Source organism: Macaca thibetana, chromosome 5, assembly GCF_024542745.1.
Source record: "Macaca thibetana thibetana isolate TM-01 chromosome 5, ASM2454274v1, whole genome shotgun sequence".
Classification (NCBI taxonomy): domain Eukaryota; kingdom Metazoa; phylum Chordata; class Mammalia; order Primates; family Cercopithecidae; genus Macaca; species Macaca thibetana.
The window spans coordinates 183022189-183039366 of record NC_065582.1 but is presented as its reverse complement, the minus strand read 5'-3'; the positions used below and the strand labels follow the sequence as shown (position 1 = coordinate 183039366).

Genomic DNA, 17178 nt, shown 5'->3' with positions numbered 1-17178 from the left:
CCCCAAGGCAGTCACTGGTCCTCCACTGACTGTGTGGTCCTTGCTTGGGCTCAGAGGGAATGGCAGTGATATCCTGGGCTGGTGGGGTGAATAGCAACCAACCCACCAAATGGTGGTCACGGCCACTGCTGACCACAGTGTGCTGTGTGCTGGGCTGGGTATCCACTCTGTTCTCCAGCAACTGAGTCTTGGGTTCTCCCAGGACGGGAGTCCGGGTCGTTTGACCTGGGAACTGGGGGCTCTTGGCTGCTCACTTGCCTTCTTCCTGTCTAGGCCCCTTATAGGCTCATCTGGCACTGGGACTTGAAGTAGTTATGGCCTGAAGTCTGACTTACCTGGACTGGGGTTTTCTGAGTTCTTTCATCTCTACCCAGCCCCAACGGGGCCTTGCACTCAGTTGCTGTGTGCAGAATGAACCAGTGGAGAGAAAGGGCTGCACGTAGCACTCAGGATCCTGGGGTCGGGTGTGTGGCCGAGTGGACCAGGGGCTGACTGAGTGGACCAGGTGGCGCTGTCTCTCCTTGGGGTCCCACCCGGAAGCCCAAGGCCTTCAGAAAAGGGGTTTCCTTGCCTGTCATGGCCCCACCCTCCATGCTGTGTCCTGGATCTTGGCAGTGTCCCCATGAGCGCCCTGGCTCAGCCATCTCCTGCCTGACCGTAGCTGAGCCTCATGCCTTTGTTCTTTATTGCAGCTTCATGGCGGCTGAAGAGATGCATTGGCCTGTCCCTATGAAGGCCATTGGTGCCCAGAACCTGCTAACCATGCCTGGGGGCGTGGCCAAGGCTGGCTACCTGCACAAGAAGGGCGGTACCCAGCTGCAGCTGCTCAAATGTGAGTCCCCAGGCAGGGAGCACAGTGGGAGGGCGTGGGGGCAGGGCTGGCCACGTACATGTACGTGGGCATCCTCTCTGAGCTTCTGCTTCCTCACGTGGTGGGCCCTCTGGATTTTCCCGTTCCCTCTCTGGTGGCTGGCACCCCTGGAGAAGCCCCAGGACTGTAGCAGGGTCCAGGGTGGTGCACACTGCTGGCCAGCTGGCAAGGGGAGCTGCAGCCTGCAGCCAGGACCCAGGGACCACAGGTGGCCAGGTAGGTCTGGCCTCTGGTGCTGCCCTCACCGAATCCGTGAGTGTTCAGCGAGTTAGTTGGTCACTTGGCCCACAGTGAACCTATGTGTGAAGTCCTGGCTGGGTGCTGGACCTCTGGAGCTGCACAAGACCCAGGCTCTTGCCCCCCGGGACAGCTGGCTGAGAGGAAGAAGCAGCCCTCAGGCTCAGGAGATGCCCAAATGCTGAGATACTGAAGGCCAAGAGCATCAGGGCCTGAGCAGCAGGTGCTGCGTGCCTTTGCAGTAGCAGTACTCTCTGCCAGGGACTCCCTGGCCGGGCCACCTGGTTGAGATGTCCAGGCTGGACTGATTCGTTCCTTTGAGGGCACTGGTTGAGCTGCTCTCCTCTGCACAGACAGCCTCCTTGGAGGAGCTATAACTGGCTTGTCACCCAGCCTGGGAGGCGCTGCTCAGGGCTGGGGCAGTGGAGCTGGGGTGGTTTCAGTGTAACTTTCCACCTAGGGGTGGCCCCATACCAGTGGCCCTCACTGGCAAACTCTCTGGGCTCCTGTCTCCCTCTTTTACTTTGTTTTTTTGAGACAGGGTCTTGCTCTGTTGTCCAAGCTGGAGTGTAGTGGCACAATCATGGCTCACCATAGCCTCAACCTGCCAGGCTCAGGTGGTCCCCTCAGCTGGGACTACAGGCATGCCACTATGCCCTGTTCATTTTTTCTAAGTTTCTTGTAGAGATGGAATTTCATTATGTTGCCCAGGCTGGCCTGGAGTTGCTGAACTCAAATGATCCACCCACCTTGGCCTCCCAAAGTGCTAGGATTACAGGTGTGAACCACTGCGTCCAGCCTATTTTTAATTTATTTTTATTTTTTATTTATTTATTTTTTTGAGATGGAATCTGGCTCTGTTGCCCAGGCTGGAGTGCAGTGACGTGATCTCAGCTCACTGTAACCTCTACCTCCCAGGTACCAGCGATTCTGCCTCAGCCTCCTGAGTAGCTGGGATTACAGGCATGTGCCACCATGACCAGCTAATTTTTATATTTTTAGTACAGACTGGGTTTCACCATGTTGGTCAGCCTGGTCTCGAACTCCTGACCTTGGGTGATTCCGTCTCAGCCTCTGAAAGTTCTGGAATTACAGGCATGGGCCACCATGCCTGGCCTATTTATTATTTTTGTCTCACTCTGTCACCCAGACTGCAGTGCAGTGGCGCGAACATAGCTCACTGCAGACCCTGGGCTCAAGTGATCCTCCCACCTCAGCCTCCCAAGTAGCTGGAACTACACGTGCATGCCACCATGTCCGGCTAAGTTTCGTATTTTTTGTAGAGACGGGGTTTCACATGTTGCTCAGGCTCACCCCATCTTTTATTTTTAGAGACAATCTCACTCTGTCACCCAGGCTGGAGTGCAGTGATGCGATCTTGGCTCACTGCAACCTCTGACTCCTGAGTTCAAGCAATTCTCCTGCTTCAGCCTCCTGAGTAGCTGGGATCACAGGCATGCGCCACCACACCTGGCTAATTTTTTATTTTTAGTAGAGATGGCGTTTCACCATGTTGGCCAGGGTGGTCTCAAACTCCTGACCTCAGGTGATCTGCCCACCTTGGCCTCCCACAGTGCTGGGATTACAGGTGTGAGCCACCACGCCTGGCCTTAGCCCCCCTCTTTTAGCTCTGATGTAGAGGGAGCCTCCAACAGCCCTGCAGCACCTAGCAAGTCAGCTGTGGCCTCCCTGGGCCTCTGGTCCTGGCTCTGCCTTTCCTCGTGGTGGCTCCACACAGCCTCCCACATCTACCCCTTCTTTGTGGGCAGCCAGGCCTGCCTTCGAGTGGCGCTCGGGCTACCAGTGTGACCACACATTTTTCCTTATTTGGCCCCAGATTGGGCTCCTGGGGAGGGAGCAGCATGCCTACCTTGCTCCCTGCTCTTCCCTTTGGCGAGGCTTGGAGGCAGGAGGCCTGGCCCCAAGTTGCCCTGGGGAGGGTCCTCACAGGGGGTTTTGGCAACCACCCCTCCAGGCTCACCCTCCTGCCCTTGCCACCTCCCACAGGGCCCCTGCGCTTTGTCATCATCCACAAACGCTGCGTCTACTACTTCAAGAGCAGCACCTCCGCCTCCCCGCAGGGTGCCTTCTCCCTGAGTGGCTATAACCGGTAAGTGCCGACCTGCCTGCTGACCTCGGGCCCCCACAGCCTGCAGGTCCCTCCCAGCAGAACCCTGGCTGGGCCTAAAGGAAAGTGCTTTCCCGAAGCAGCCTTCGTGCCCATCCCCTGCCCTCCCTGCCTAGCCTCCATGGTGCCTCGCCCTCTCCATAGGTCCTGCCCTCAGGCCTAGGACCTTGGGTGTGCCAGGGTCTTCCTGTGGCTTTGTGCACAGGTCACAGGGGCCTGGACAGCCTGCTCTCCAGAGTCTTCACTTGGCCACCACCCGGTGACTTCCGCATCCTTCCCCTCTGCCAACCTTGCCCCTTCACCCACCATGGCCTCTTTCCAGGCAGCCCAGACCCCAGCCAGCCCAGGGCCTGTCCCAAACTCTGGCCCGGCCCCAGGATCCCCTGCTTCAGGGTCCTCCCAGGCTGGGATCAGTTTCCAGCTTCACACATGTCCTGGGCTGGGCTCTATCCAGTGATGGGCCGTGAGGTGCCCTAGAAGGCCCTTCTGCACTAACAGGCAGGTGGGTGGTGGCCAGGTGGCAGGTGGGTGGTGGCCAGGTGACAGGTGGGTGGTGGCCAGGTGACAGGTGGGCGGTTGCCAGGTGGCAGGTGGGCAGTGGCCAGGTGGCAGGTGGGTGGTGGCCAAGTGACAGGTGGGCGGTTGCCAGGTGGCAGGTGGGTGGTGGCCAGGTGACAGGTGGGCGGTGGCCAGGTGGCAGGTGGGTGGGGGAGTGCATTGGCACAGCCTGTGGCCTGGGGCCCACGCAGAGAGTTAATGCTGGCACCCAGCTCTGGTTCTGGGTGCTACCCCACCAGAGCCCTGCACCCCACAGCATTCATCTATGCCTCTTAGCACCCCTTAAGGGCTCAGCCCCTCCTGCCTATGAGGAATCAAGGGTCATATGGTGTCGGTAGCGGGACTGGGGCCTTCGGAGTGACTCTAGGCCCCGGCCTGCACCCTGGCCACAGGCCTGGTAGGGCAGCCTTGCTAGAGCACCCAGCCCCGTGCCAGGCCCCCAGGCTGGCACAGAGCTCTGGAGTCCCCTGGGGAAAGGCATTCCCTTTCCACAGACAGACACAGTACCTTCTGGCCTCTAGCATGTGCCAGCCATGCCGTGAATCCTGGGCCCAGTGGCAGATGCAGTCATGCCCCGGGGAATTGTCTAGCCCATCAGGGAATGCTGGGCCTGAGGGGTTCTGGCCAGGCTCTCTTATGGGCCATATAAGTGCACCTGCCCGGTGCCTGACCAGCAGGGCTTCCCACATGATACACTTTGTGATCTCAGTGCAAACCCCACATTCTGGCCGTGTGAGTGGGCCACAGAGCAGCCACGAGTCATTCCCTGAAATGCACGCAGGGCTGCCGCTGGGCCGCAGGGGCACGGAGCCCTGTGGGGGCCCCCAGGCAGGCCAAGCAAGCCTGGGCAAGTGGGGCCAGAGGTGGGAGGGTGGCGTCCATGTAAAGTGGCATTGGCGGGCATCGAGGCGGGTGTGTCCTTGCCTCCTGTGCACTGCTGCCTCTAGGAAGCCCACGCAGCACCCCTCTTCCACGCCCCTCCATGCCCCCTAATGCCTGCTTGGGCATGAAGCTCACCACCGGGAGCATCAGCAGCCAGGGCCCACCCTGATCTGCCCTCTTCCGCTGGGCCGTGGTGCTGGTGCCGAGATGCGTTCACGGGTGGGGGCTGAAGGCCATCCCTACAGCTGTGAACCAGGCCGTGACCCCTGGCGCTGTGCCCCCAGGGTGATGCGGGCGGCCGAGGAGACCACGTCCAACAACGTTTTCCCCTTCAAGATCATCCACATCAGCAAGAAGCACCGCACGTGGTTCTTCTCGGCCTCCTCCGAGGACGAGCGCAAGGTGACTGGGGGTGTGGGCCTGCAGGCACCAGGCTGGACCCGCCTCGGGGGCTCGCTGGTGCCGGGGCTCTGGCCTCTCAGCCCCGAGCAAGGAGGAGGTGTGGCCAGGACACAGGCAGCTGGGTGGGCGCCGCCCCTAGCCCCATCCCCGTGCCCAGAGCCTGGTGCCAGCGCCCACACAAGGAACGTGCTGTCCTGGGAGGTGCCCCTGTGGGCTGAGGGGAACCACACAGCCATGCTGTATCCAGCTGGGTCATCTCCCCTGACCTTGGGAGTCACAGCAGAGCAGGCAGGGCAGCGATGGTGGAGGGGTGCGGTGGGGCCCACCCTGGTGGCACCGTGCCCACCGCAGCCCTGCTGACCTGCAGAGCTGGATGGCCTTGCTGCGCAGGGAGATTGGCCACTTCCACGAAAAGAGAGACCTGCCCCTGGACACCAGGTGAGCCCGGGCCCGGGGCGTGCCAGGCAGTGAGGGCCCCTGGGGCGCCTGGGCCTGACCCGGGTGTCCGCCTCCCAGCCCCGGGCTTGGCATAGAATTCTCTCCTTAAAAGTTTCCGGGAGATGCCAGCCGGGCCACGCGTATGGGTGTGCATGCATCTCTCTGCTTCTGTCTACCTCCAGCCCTGTCTTGTCACGTCTTTTCTGTGTTGCTGCCAAGGGTAGTTCCTGTTAGGGGATCATGTGTGTTTATACATCCGCCACCAGCAGCAGCTGGGCACTTTGGGTTCCCAGCCCCCTACACCCACCCTGACTCACCTGGAGTGAGACCAGAATGAATCTCCCGGCGGGTCGCTGCTGGGCATTCTGAGCCTTGGCAGCCTCCCCCGTGAGCTGGCCCAGTGCCCAGCAGTTACTCTCTGGATTGGGACTGCCTGGTCCGAGATGGTGTGGAGGGAACAAACCTTCCTGTCCTTTCACTGGTGGGGACAGGAGGCCCAGGGAGGGCTGGGCACACCCAAGGCTGCCCTGCAGGTCCCTGCCTGACCCCGAGCTCCTGGCCCCTGGTCCAGCCTGTCCTGCCTCGGACCCAGCCCAGAGTCGCCCAAGCCTTCTTGAGGCAGGAGCAGGTGGAGAGGTGGGCACAGTCAGGGCGGCCATCCTTGTGGGCCAGGAGGGATACCCAGAGGAGGCACCACAGCCTCCAGTTCTCGTGTCTGTCCTTGTAACTGTGTGTGCATGTCTGTGTGTTGCTCCATGTTTGTGTGTGCATGTCTGCGTGTTGCTTTGTGTGTGCATGTCCACGTGTTGCTCTGCGTCTGTGTGTGCATGTACCTGTGTTGCTCTGTGTGCATGTCTGCGTGTTGCTCTGTGTGCATGTCCGCGTGCTTCTCTGTGTGTACATGTCCACGTGTTGCTCCATGTCTGTGTGCATGTCCGCGTGTTGCTCCGTGTCTGTGTGTGCATGTCTGCGTGTTGTGCCATGTGTGTGCACATGTCCGCGTGTTTCTGTGTGTGCATGTCCACGTGTTGCTTCATGTCTGTATGTGCATGTCTGTGTGTTGCTCCGTGTGTGCATGTCTGCGTGTTTCTCTGTGTGTGCATGTCTGCGTGTTTCTCTATGTGAGTGTGCATGTCCACGTGTTGCACCATGTCTGTGTGTGCATGTCCATGTGTTGCTCTGTGTGTGTGCCTATCCGCATGTTGCTCTGTGTGTGTGTGCATGTCTGCGTGTTGCTCTGTGTGTGTGTGTGTGCATGTCTGTGTGTTGCTCTGTCTGTGTGTTATATCCTCGTGTGTCTGTGTGTGTGTGTGCATATCCGCGTGTTGCTCTGTGTGTGTGTGTGCATATCTGCGTGTTGCTCTGTGTGTGTGTGTGCATATCCGCGTGTTGCTTGCATATCGCGTGTGTGTGTGTGTGCATATGCATGTCCACACGTGTTGCTCTGTGTGTGTGTGTGCATATCCGCGTGTTGCTCTGTGTGTGTGTGCATATCTGCGTGTTGCTCTGTGTGTGTGTGTGCATATCCGCGTGTTGCTCTGTGTGTGTGTGTGCATATCTGCGTGTTGCTCTGTGTCTGTGTGCATGTCCACGTGTTGCTCTGTGTGTGTGTGTGCATATCCGCGTGTTGCTCTGTGTGTGTGTGCATATCTGCGTGTTGCTCTGTGTCTGTGTGCATGTCCACGTGTTGCTCTGTGTGTGTGTGTGCATGTCCGTGTGTTGCTCCGTGTCTGTGTGTGAACATCTGTGCTTGTCCTGTGTCTGTGTTTATCCTTGTACTTCCATGTCTGTGTGACAGAGTCCTTGTGTCTGTGTGTCCACATGTCTGTGCGTGTCCCTGTGTCTTTGTGTACATATATATTCATGTCTGTGTGCCTGTGTTCCTGCGTGTGCATGTGTGTGCGTGTGTGCATCTGTGTGTCTGTCAGTGTATCCATGTGTGCATCTGTGTGTCTGTCAGCCTATCCGTGCGTGCGTGTGTCTGTCAGCATATCTGTGTGTGCATCTGTGTATCTGTCCGTGTATCCGCGTGTGCCTGTGTGTACCTTTGTGTGACCATCAAGGGACCTCCCAGGCCTGGTGTTCACTGTCCGCCCCAACCCACCCTGCATTGCAGCGACTCCAGCTCAGACACAGACAGCTTCTACGGCGCAGTCGAGCGGCCTGTGGATATCAGCCTGTCCCCATACCCCACAGACAATGAAGGTGAGGAATTTCTCCGCGTCCGCTCCCCATCCGCCTCTCCCCACCTGGCCTCTGACAGTGAGGGGCCCAGCCCTCCTCTTGGCCGCTGTGGAGGACAGGGAGGTGTGTTCGGCTGTGCTCCTTGCTCTGGCCCTTTGGCAGAGCGCAGTGGCATCCCTGGGCTCTGGCCTTCAGCAGCAGGGTCTGGACTCACAGTCCTCCCAGTGGGTGCTCGCCCCTTGCCTCCTGGACTCAGCCCCAGGCATGGAGCATTGCTCGGAGACTGGGCCTGGGCCAGTTTGGCTCTCACCCCCCGCCCCTCCCATGCAGACTATGAGCACGATGACGAGGATGACTCCTACATGGAGCCCGACTCCCCGGAGCCCGGAAGGCTTGAGGGTAGGTGGGGCAGGTGGGCCTGGGGAGCTCTGGGTGCGTGGGAAGCAGGGGCTGGGACCGGGAGCAGAGCCCCTCCGAGGCTAGGGATGTTGGCCCAGGTATCGCTCTGGGTGGCTTCTGTTTCCCTGTGGTGGCCCAAGTATTATGAGGATTGGAGCAGAAGAGGTGTACCCGCTGCCGGCTCTGCTTGTTTCCTCCTCCCACCTCCCAGGAGGAAGGACAGGCACATGCCGATAAGTGGCAGGTGGAGCCAGGGCGGCGCTGGGGGATGAGCATGGGGAAGGAAGGACGTTGAGGAGCACGCAGACTCAGGGCAGGTCCATGTTCCCATGACTGCCAGCTTGTGTGGACACTGCTGCAGACCAGGTCCTTGCCCCACCACACCCCATCCCATCCCAGTGTCTACCTACCTCCTGCAGCACACGGCCTAGTCATGGAGACAGGCTGATACAGGTGGTCACATGTGGATGACGGAAGCATGAGCGGGTGGGGAGGACGTGCCTCTGTCCCCCTCTGTCCCCTCCCTCCCTTCTTCCCTACCCATTATCTCTCCAGGCCCCTCATCTTGTCAATTTCCTCATGTCTGGGGCTGATCCTTGATCTTTCCATCTTCCCTGTGTCCGCCCCTGCCTCCTTGTTTTCCAGCCTCCTGTCCTCACTGACCTGGCCTCTGCCGACCCCAGTCCCTAACCCTGTGTCCTCTCTGCCGCCCATCCCCTCCCACCTTCAGGCTCCCAGATCCAGCCCCTCTTCTCCTGCCGCTCCCTCCCTCCTTCCCTCTGGGGCCCCAGTGCCACCAGGATCTGTGGACTGCTTGCCTCAGTTTCCCTCCGTGCAGAGCTCTCGTCTCACAGTGTTCACCATGCCCATCGCCTCACCCACACCCTCCTGCCTCCTGTCTTAGCCTGGCTGGCCCAGCCTTGGCGAGCTTGGACTCCATCTGCCCAGCCCTGAGCTGCGGCCCAGTGAGGCTAGAGATGGGCTTGGGAGCCACCAGTGCTCCTGCATGCTACTGCTCTGCTCGCCCTCCCTCTGGACCCCCTCCATCATCCTCTCCCCAAAACATTTCTCGTCCGGGATCCCTGTGGCCTCCCCATTCCCAGTTCCAGCGCTCAGTCCTGAGCCACACCAGCCTGGCGCCCGCCCTATTCCTTGCCTGCCCGTCCTCCAGGCGCCCCATGCTCCTGGGGCCCTCTTTGCTGTGCTGGCCCCGTGAGGGATGCCCGGGACTCAGGCCTCATTCCTCTCCCGAATTCCCCGGGTGACAGCCTGGGTCATCTGCAGGCTGCCGACTCTGACTCATGTCCAGCTGGGACCTCTGAACTCTGCACACATTCTCTGACCCCTCATCCCCTGGCATCTCCCAGCTTTCTGGACATGTTCTGAGCAAACACAGGCCTTTACCTCCCTCCTAGCTGCTCCCGTCCCCTGTCCTTGGGAATTCGGTCCTCCCTCTCGCTCCGGCCAAGCCCTGAGATCCTCCTTGACTTCTCTTTCTTTCACTTCCTTCCACCTCTGTGAACCTGATGGCTCCTCAGGTGTCTTCTAGGCTTCAGGAAGCGTCCACAGGCTGCCACAGGGAGGATGAATGGGGAGGGCTGGGGGTGGTGGGTGGTCTGGGACCCTGGGGAAGGCAGGATGGGAGTCCTGGATGCTGGGCTGCGGGGGTGGGTAGGCTGTGGCGTGGGCCTACCACGGGTTGCACTCCTGGTTGGCCCGGCTGCGGGGGTGGGTGGTTGGCCTGGCTGCGGGGGTGGGCAGGCTGTGGCATGGGTCTACTGCGGGTTGCACTCCTGGTTGGCCCGGCTGTGGGGGTGGGTGGTTGGCCCGGCTGCGGGGGTGGGCAGGCTGTGTCCTGGTTGACTCGGCTGACCACTGCCAGCAGAGAGTAGTGTTGGCTCAGTCTCTGTCAGGGTCCAACTTGGGTCTCTTTGCTCTACAGATGCCCTGACGCACCCACCGGCTTACCCACCACCCCCAGTGCCCACGCCCAGGAAGCCAGCCTTCTCCGACATGCCCCGGGCCCACTCCTTTACCTCCAAGGGCCCCGGTCCCCTGCTGCCACCCCCACCCCCTAAGCACGGCCTCCCAGATGTTGGCCCAGCTGCCGAGGACTCCAAGAGGGAGCCATTGGGCCCGAGGCGGGCTGAGCCTTGCCCCAGGGTACCTGCTACCCCCCGAAGGATGAGTGACCCCCCTCTGGGCACCATGCCCACCACGCCCGGCCTCCGGAAACCCCCTTGCTTCCGGGAGAGTGCCAGCCCTAGCCCGGAGCCCTGGACCCCTGGCCACGGGGCCTGCTCCACTTCCAGTGTTGCCATCATGGCCACTGCCACCTCCAGAAACTGTGACAAACTCAAGTCCTTCCACCTGTCCCCCCGAGGACCACCCACATCTGAGCCCCCACCTGTGCCAGCCAACAAGCCCAAGTTCCTGAAGACAGCTGAAGAGGACCCCCCAAGGGAGGCAGCCATGCCCGGACTCTTTGTGCCCCCCGTGGCTCCCCGGCCTCCTGCACTAAAGCTGCCAGTGCCTGAGGCCACGGCACGGCCCACAGTCCTGCCCAGGCCAGAGAAGCCACAGCTTCCCCACCTCCAGTGAGTTTGTGTTGCGGCTGCAAGCCCTGCCTCCAGCTACAGAGACCGTGGCCTGGCCTCTGATGGGCACTGTGCCCACCCCGCTCCCCTGGCACTCTTAGCCCACGATGGGGTACCAGGTGCAGGGGTAGGAAGGTTCCCTGATGCCTCCAGTCTGCCATGGTGGAACGTGAAGCATGTCCATGACCCAGCCCTGAAGCTTGCTGGAATGCTTTGGGTTTTTTTCTTTTTGAGACAGGGTCTCACTCCGGCAACCAAGCTAGAGTGCAGTGGCACGATCTCAGCTCACTGCAATCTCCGCCTCCCGGGTTCAAGTGATTCTCCTGCCTCAGCCTCCTGAGTAGCTGGGACTACAGGCACCTGCCAACACGCCCGGCTAATTTTTGTATTTTTAGTAGAGACCGGGGTTTCACTATGTTGGCAGGTTGGTCTTGAACTCCTGGCCTCAAGTGATCCGCCTGCCTCGGCCTCCCAAAGTGCTGGCATCACGGGCGTGAGTCACCGCGTCTGGCTGACATGCTTTCTGCTTTATTTCTGGGAAGTGCCAGGAGACCAGTTTGTCCCCCGCTCCCACAGAGTTACTCACAGCAATGGCTGTGGTCAGAGGCATCTGGGACCCCAGGTGGGCTTCCTGCCTTGCTTGGCAGGCAAAGGGGCAGGTTTCACATGGGTGTGCTGTTCGCACGCGCACCCTTGAATGCCCACAGTGCCCTTCTCCCAGGGCTCTGGGAACACCTCTGAGATGCCTGCTGCCTGCGTGGAAGTGCCTGTGAGCAGCCCTTGTCACACTTGTGGTTCTGGCTCACCAAGGGCTGCGGAGGTGCAGATGTTTGGAAGTCACTGTTTTCCATGACTGTGGGGATAGCGGTTCCAGGGCTCAGCCTCACCCACAGGCTGGCCGCCCATGCTGGCGTGGCCCCGTTAATCCTCCCTAGAGCCTGGGAGGCTTTGCTGAGTGGGACCACCTAGCCACACAGGGAGGTGTGCAGGCTTCTGCCATGGGCGTCCCTCGGGGTCACGTTGCGTTGTTCATCCGGTTCACATCGTCCACTCCCCTGCAGCTCTGAGTGGGCTGTGATTTGGCCATGGCCAGACCTCTCCTCCCCACGAGCATCCAGAACACTTGTTGACGGTGCGATGACACTGAGCTCGGGCCTCTGGGCCCCCCTTACCAGCATCCGTGGCAGCCCTGACCCCTGACTCAGCCCTGACCCCTGACTCAGCTGACTACCCCAGGGCAGTCAGCATGAGCCCTACCCGGATCTCTGTTGTCCTGGGCCTTTTGTGGTCACAGGGGCCATAGCAGGCAGCTTGCTGTCCTCACACAGAGGGGAGTGGGGAGGGGAGCAGAGGGTGGCTGGCCCCGTGTCTGACAGTGAAATGGTCCTGCCTTTGTCTCCCTGCCTCACCTTCCAGGCGATCGCCTCCCGATGGGCAGAGCTTCAGGAGCTTCTCCTTTGAAAAGCCCCGGCAACCCTCGCAGGCTGATGCTGGCGGGGACGACTCGGACGAGGACTATGAGAAGGCAAGGCTGAGCAGCAAGCCCAGGTCCCAGTGGCCAGCAGAGGGACAGGTGGTGGGAGAGCCATAGGCCAGGGTGGCCCCTCACAGACCATCCTGAGCAAGGACCCCTCGAGAACCCGGGAGCCTAGGGGGGACACAGCACCATGCAAAGCCCCAGATCCTGGCACTGGGTGGCCGCCGTCCGGGGAGTGGTGGTGTGGGTGGATCGCTCCGACCTTGGCACTGACACCGTCAGCCTCTTGCAGGTGCCGCTGCCCAACTCGGTCTTCATCAACACCACGGAATCCTGCGAAGTGGAAAGGTCAGCACAAAGCCCTGGATGCCCTGGGTCCCCCGCTGTGTCCCTCTCACTAGCTTCTGTGTTGGGGAGTTGCTGGCACAAGTATATGGCCCTGCGTGCAGAAGGAGCCAGAGGACTGGACCCCCCTGCTGTGTCCCATGCCCAGCTGGCACCCTGGCTGGCCAGGGCTCTGCTGGGCTGCTTCCCTCAGCTTCACGGCAGCCCAACACACTCAGCGCCTGAGACATACAACAGCGAGAGGACAGAAAGCCGGCTTGGGAGCGGGGCGGGAAAGTCCCTGTGAAAGCTGCCCGAGAAGGGCTCACGTGCCAATATGACCGTCTTATTTTAGGCTGTTCAAGGCTACAAGCCCCCGGGGAGAGCCCCAGGATGGACTCTACTGCATCCGGAACTCCTCTACCAAGTCGGGGAAGGTAGGCGCCAGGGGAAGATGCCCCGAGGCCCCATGCGGTTGGCCTCTCTGGCTCTCCACACACCCAGGCTGTGGGCGGGCCCAGGACTCCGCAGTTCCTAGACCACTCCCCTTGTGGACTCTTACTTGGTGTCTCAGCTAAATTCTCTGCCCAGCAGCACCCCCTAATCTATTCCCTAATAGATCTCCATCTGCAAATTGGGGGCGATGATGGCCACCTCCCAGTGGGGGCCAGGACTCGGGCGGGGTAGGGCTCATGCTCCGGGGTGGGGGAGGCCACATGGGGCAGTGGGAACGCCCGGTCTGCCCGTGTCCCTCCGAGCGTGAAGCTGTGGCCTCCCTGAGCCATGCTCTCCCGGGTGTGTCGGGGTGGTTTTTGGTGGTTATGAGCTGCTGCTCATCAGAGGCTCTCTGAGGGCTGCCAGTGTCGTCCCCGCTGTCCCTATCTATGCAGATGGTCTGGAGCCCCTCCCCACCCCCCCAGGGCCACAGGACCCAGCCTTGATGGTTCTGCCCCGCTATCCCCAGCCCACGGTCTCCCGAGGCTGGTTCCGCTGTTTCTCAGGGAGCCGTCAGCCTCCTGCTTCCCTCCTGTAGGTCCTGGTTGTATGGGATGAAGCCTCCAACAAAGTGAGGAACTATCGCATTTTTGAGAAGGTGAGAGGGTGAGAGGGTGAGAGGGTGAGGGGGAGAGGGGGTGAAGGGGTGAGGGGTGAGAGGGTGAGAAGGGGAGAAGGTGAGAGGGAGAGGGTGAGAGGGTGAGAGGGTGAGGGTGAGGGAGAAAGGGTGAGAGGGTGAGGGGGTGAGAGGGAGAGATGGTGAGGGGGTGAGAGGGTGTGAGGGTGAGGGGAGAGGGTGAGAGGAGAGGGAGAGGGAGAGGGAGGGGGAGAGGGAGATGGTTGAGGGGTAAGAGGGGGTGGGGGAGAGGGGGGGGTGAGAAGGGGGGGGGAGAGAGGGGGAAGGTGAGAGGGGGAGAGGGAGAGGGAGAGGGAGAGGGGGAGAGAGGGAGGTGAGAGGGTGAGGGGGTGAGAGGGGAGAGATGGGGTGGGGTGAGAGGGAGAGGAGGGTGAGAGGGTGAGGGGAGGGTGAGAGGGAGGGTGAGAGGGTGAGGGGGGATGGAGAGGGAGGAGGGGTGAGGGGGAGGGAGAGGGTGAGAGGTGAGAGGGGAGGGTGGGGGGTGAGAGGGAGAGAGGGTGGGGGAGGGTGAGGGGGTGAGAGGGGAGAGGGTGAGAGGGTGAGAGGGGTGAGGGGGAGGGGGAGAGAGGGGAGAGGAGGGTGAGTGGGGAGAGGGTGAGAGGGAGAGGGGGGTGAGAGGGTGAGGGTGAGAAGGGAGAGGTGAGGGGGTGAGGGGGTGAGAGGGTGAGGGGTGAGGGAGGTGAGGAGAGGGAGAGGGTGAGGGAGGTGAGAGGGGGATGGAAGGGGGTGAGGGGGGAGGGGGTGTGAGAGGGTGAGGGGGGGTGAGGGGGTGAGGGTGAGGGGGTGAGGGGGGGGTGAGGGGGTGAGGGGGTGAGAGGATGAGAGGGGAGGGGTGGTGAGAGGGTGAGAGGGGTGTGAGGGGGAGAGGGGTGTGAGAGGAGGGTGAGGTGAGGGTGTGAGGTGAGGAGGGGAGAGGGGGTGAGGGGGTGAGAGGGGCGAGGGGTGAGGGGGTGAGAGGGGCTTTGGTGAGGGGGGGTGAGAGGGTGAGGGGGTGGGGGAGAGGGAGAGGGTGAGGGGGTGAGAGGGAGAGGTGGGGTGAGGGGGAGGGGGTGAGAGGGAGGGCGAGGGGGAGAGGGTGAGGGGGGTGAGAGGGTGAGGGGGTGGGAGAGGGGCGAGGGGGGTGAGAGGGTGAGGGGGGTGAGAGGGATGAGGGGGGGGGTGAGAGAGGGCTTTGGAGGTGAGGGAGAGGGGGTGAGAGGGGGGGGTGAGAGGGGAGGGGGGGAGAGGGTGGGGGGTGAGAGGGGAGAGGGGGGTGAGAGGGGAGGGGGGTGAGAGGGAGGTGAGGAGGGTGAGAGGGAGAGGGGGTGAGAGGGAGAGGGGGTGAGAGGGGGTGTGAGGGGTGGAGAGGGGAGGGGGGGGGTGAGGGGTGAGGGGGGGCGAGGGGGGTGAGACTGAGAGGGCGAGGGGGTGAGAGGGGAGGGGGGTGGGGGTGAGAGGGGGGGGGGTGAGAGGGTGAGGGGGGGGTGAGAGGGGAGATGGTGAGGGGGCAAGAGGGTGAGAGGGTGAGGGGGAGAGGGGATGAAGGGGTGACGGGGTGAGAGGGTGAGGTGAGGGTGAGGGGGTGAGGGGTGAGGGGGTGAGGGGTGAGGGGGTGAGGTGAGAGGGTGAGAGAGTGGCAGGATGAGGTGAGAGGGTGAGAGGGTGAGGGGGTGAGGAGGTAAGGGGGTGAGAGGGCTCTGAGTGGGACAGGGACCCTGGCTGCATGGCTTGGCAAGAGGCAGAGCAGAATCTCCCTGATTGGGTGTAGGCAGCAGGTAGACTGAGAATGGCACCTCTGGGATACCACCCTCCCCCGCTCCTGCTCAGCCTCCCTCCTCTCCTGGCCTAGCTTTGTCCTCCACTCACCCTAGTGGGGATGGATGGTCAGCCGTAGACCCTGGGTTGCTTGTCTTGTCTTTTTCTTTTCGCGGGGACAGGGGTCTCACTCTCTCAGGCTGGTCTCACATTCTGGGGCTCAAGCAATCCTCCCACCGCGGCCTCCCACCGTGCTGGGATTACAGGCATGGGCCACTGTGCCTGGCCCGGTCCCTAGGTTCATTTCCTGACCTTGTCTGCAGTGCTCTGGGTGCAGGCTCCTGGACACGGGGGACGGAGGGGAAGTGAGGTGGGAACGTGGAGAGCACAGGCCCGATGCGGAGGCCACCCTGGGGGCACCACCAACAGCCAGGGGCCTGGCGATGCTGCTGTTGCTGCTGCTGCCTTGTGTTACAGACAGGGAGACTGAGGCCTAGAGCCGCCGAGTGGCCTGGCCCTGCTGATGCTCCCCCTTTCTTTCCCCACAGGACTCTAAGTTCTACCTGGAGGGCGAGGTCCTGTTTGTGAGTGTGGGCAGCATGGTGGAGCACTACCACACCCACGTGCTGCCCAGCCACCAGAGCCTGCTGCTGCGGCACCCCTACGGCTACACCAGGCCTAGGTGATGCCTGCCCGTGTGGCTGCCAGGCCAAGGCAGTCACAGGGGCCCTGACCCCAGGCCACACAGATGGACACGGGCCCACGTGGGACTGTGAGCAGGAGCAAGGTCCTGCTTGCCTAGGGCCTCTGTGATGGACATCTCGTAGGACCCAGCCAGTCTCATCCAGCAGGCTGGGTTCCAAGGCTGGACCAGGCTCCAGGCTCCAGAGGACAAGGGGACTCTGTTGCCCCACACTAACTTGCCCTGTCCCAACCCCAGAAACCCAGGACCAAGTCGTGCCTGGGCTCCGAGGACAAGAACAGTGGTCCCCCCATCACACACACCCCGCAGTGGGCTGGGAGCCTGGCAGGGCCAGGGCAGCTGGGTGGGGCCGGGGCTGGCCCTGGGACCCCGAGGAACGCTAAGACACAGGCTCCAGTAGGGGCTGTTGCCTCCAATAAAGCAGCAGTGAGCTTTGCCTTGGTGGCTGGGGCTTGATTGGGAAGGAGGGGATTACCAGCTTCCTGGGTGCCCACACTGATGTCCTAGTGGTGACTGCAGCAGTACCCAGGAACCCCAAGAGTTGGTTGTCCTGTCTTCCAGGGTGCAGGTCACTGAGTGACTTCTCCAGGGTTCACAGCTAGTAACAGATCAGGACCCAAACTTGGGCAGTCTGGGCTGGGAGCCCACACCCCACGCACTAGTTCTGCTGCCTTGGGTCAGGCCAGGGCAGTGCTGCTGCAGAGCTAGAAGGCCCTGCAGCTACAGCTGGTTCATTCCCTGCATTAGTGCATGGTTATTGGGTACCTCCTGAGTGGCCGTCCCTATTCCAGAACCTGCATACACTGAGTGGCTACAGAACTAGAAGGCCCTGCAGCTACAGCTGGTTCATTCCCTGCATTAGTGCATGAGCAGTTACTGGGTATCTCTTGCATGCCTGGTCCCGTTCCAGACAGGGGCCTCTGGCCTGGCTGAGTTCACAGCCCAGTCTGGGGACAGCTGGGTATGAGGTGCTTATGGCACAGTGTCCAGGGCAGCTGGGTGTGCAGGGACTGGGGGTTTCAGGAATACTTTTTTGAGGAAGTGACAGCTATGATGGGACGGGAACAGTGGACCCTAAGCAGGCCAAGGGTGGGTAGGGATGGTGGTACCCA

The 17178-nt window shown here is 61.5% G+C and overlaps 1 protein-coding gene across 4 annotated transcripts in view; it reads left to right on the top strand.

The window, feature by feature from the left end:
• Positions 1-16503, top strand: part of SH3BP2 (SH3 domain binding protein 2) — a 42677-nt gene extending 26174 nt beyond the window's left edge. For all 4 annotated transcript variants that reach the window (XM_050792286.1, XM_050792285.1, XM_050792284.1 and 1 more), the window contains 12 exons: positions 693-832; positions 3116-3218; positions 4961-5078; positions 5446-5516; positions 7633-7721; positions 8031-8099; positions 10042-10696; positions 12113-12221; positions 12466-12521; positions 12853-12934; positions 13531-13590; positions 15912-16503. In XM_050792286.1, coding sequence (XP_050648243.1) covers positions 697-832; positions 3116-3218; positions 4961-5078; positions 5446-5516; positions 7633-7721; positions 8031-8099; positions 10042-10696; positions 12113-12221; positions 12466-12521; positions 12853-12934; positions 13531-13590; positions 15912-16049 — 1686 coding nt within the window. In that variant the 5' untranslated portion in view covers positions 693-696 and the 3' untranslated portion in view covers positions 16050-16503. The remainder of the gene's footprint in view (positions 1-692; positions 833-3115; positions 3219-4960; positions 5079-5445; positions 5517-7632; positions 7722-8030; positions 8100-10041; positions 10697-12112; positions 12222-12465; positions 12522-12852; positions 12935-13530; positions 13591-15911) is intronic.
• Positions 16504-17178: the final 675 nt, after the last annotated feature.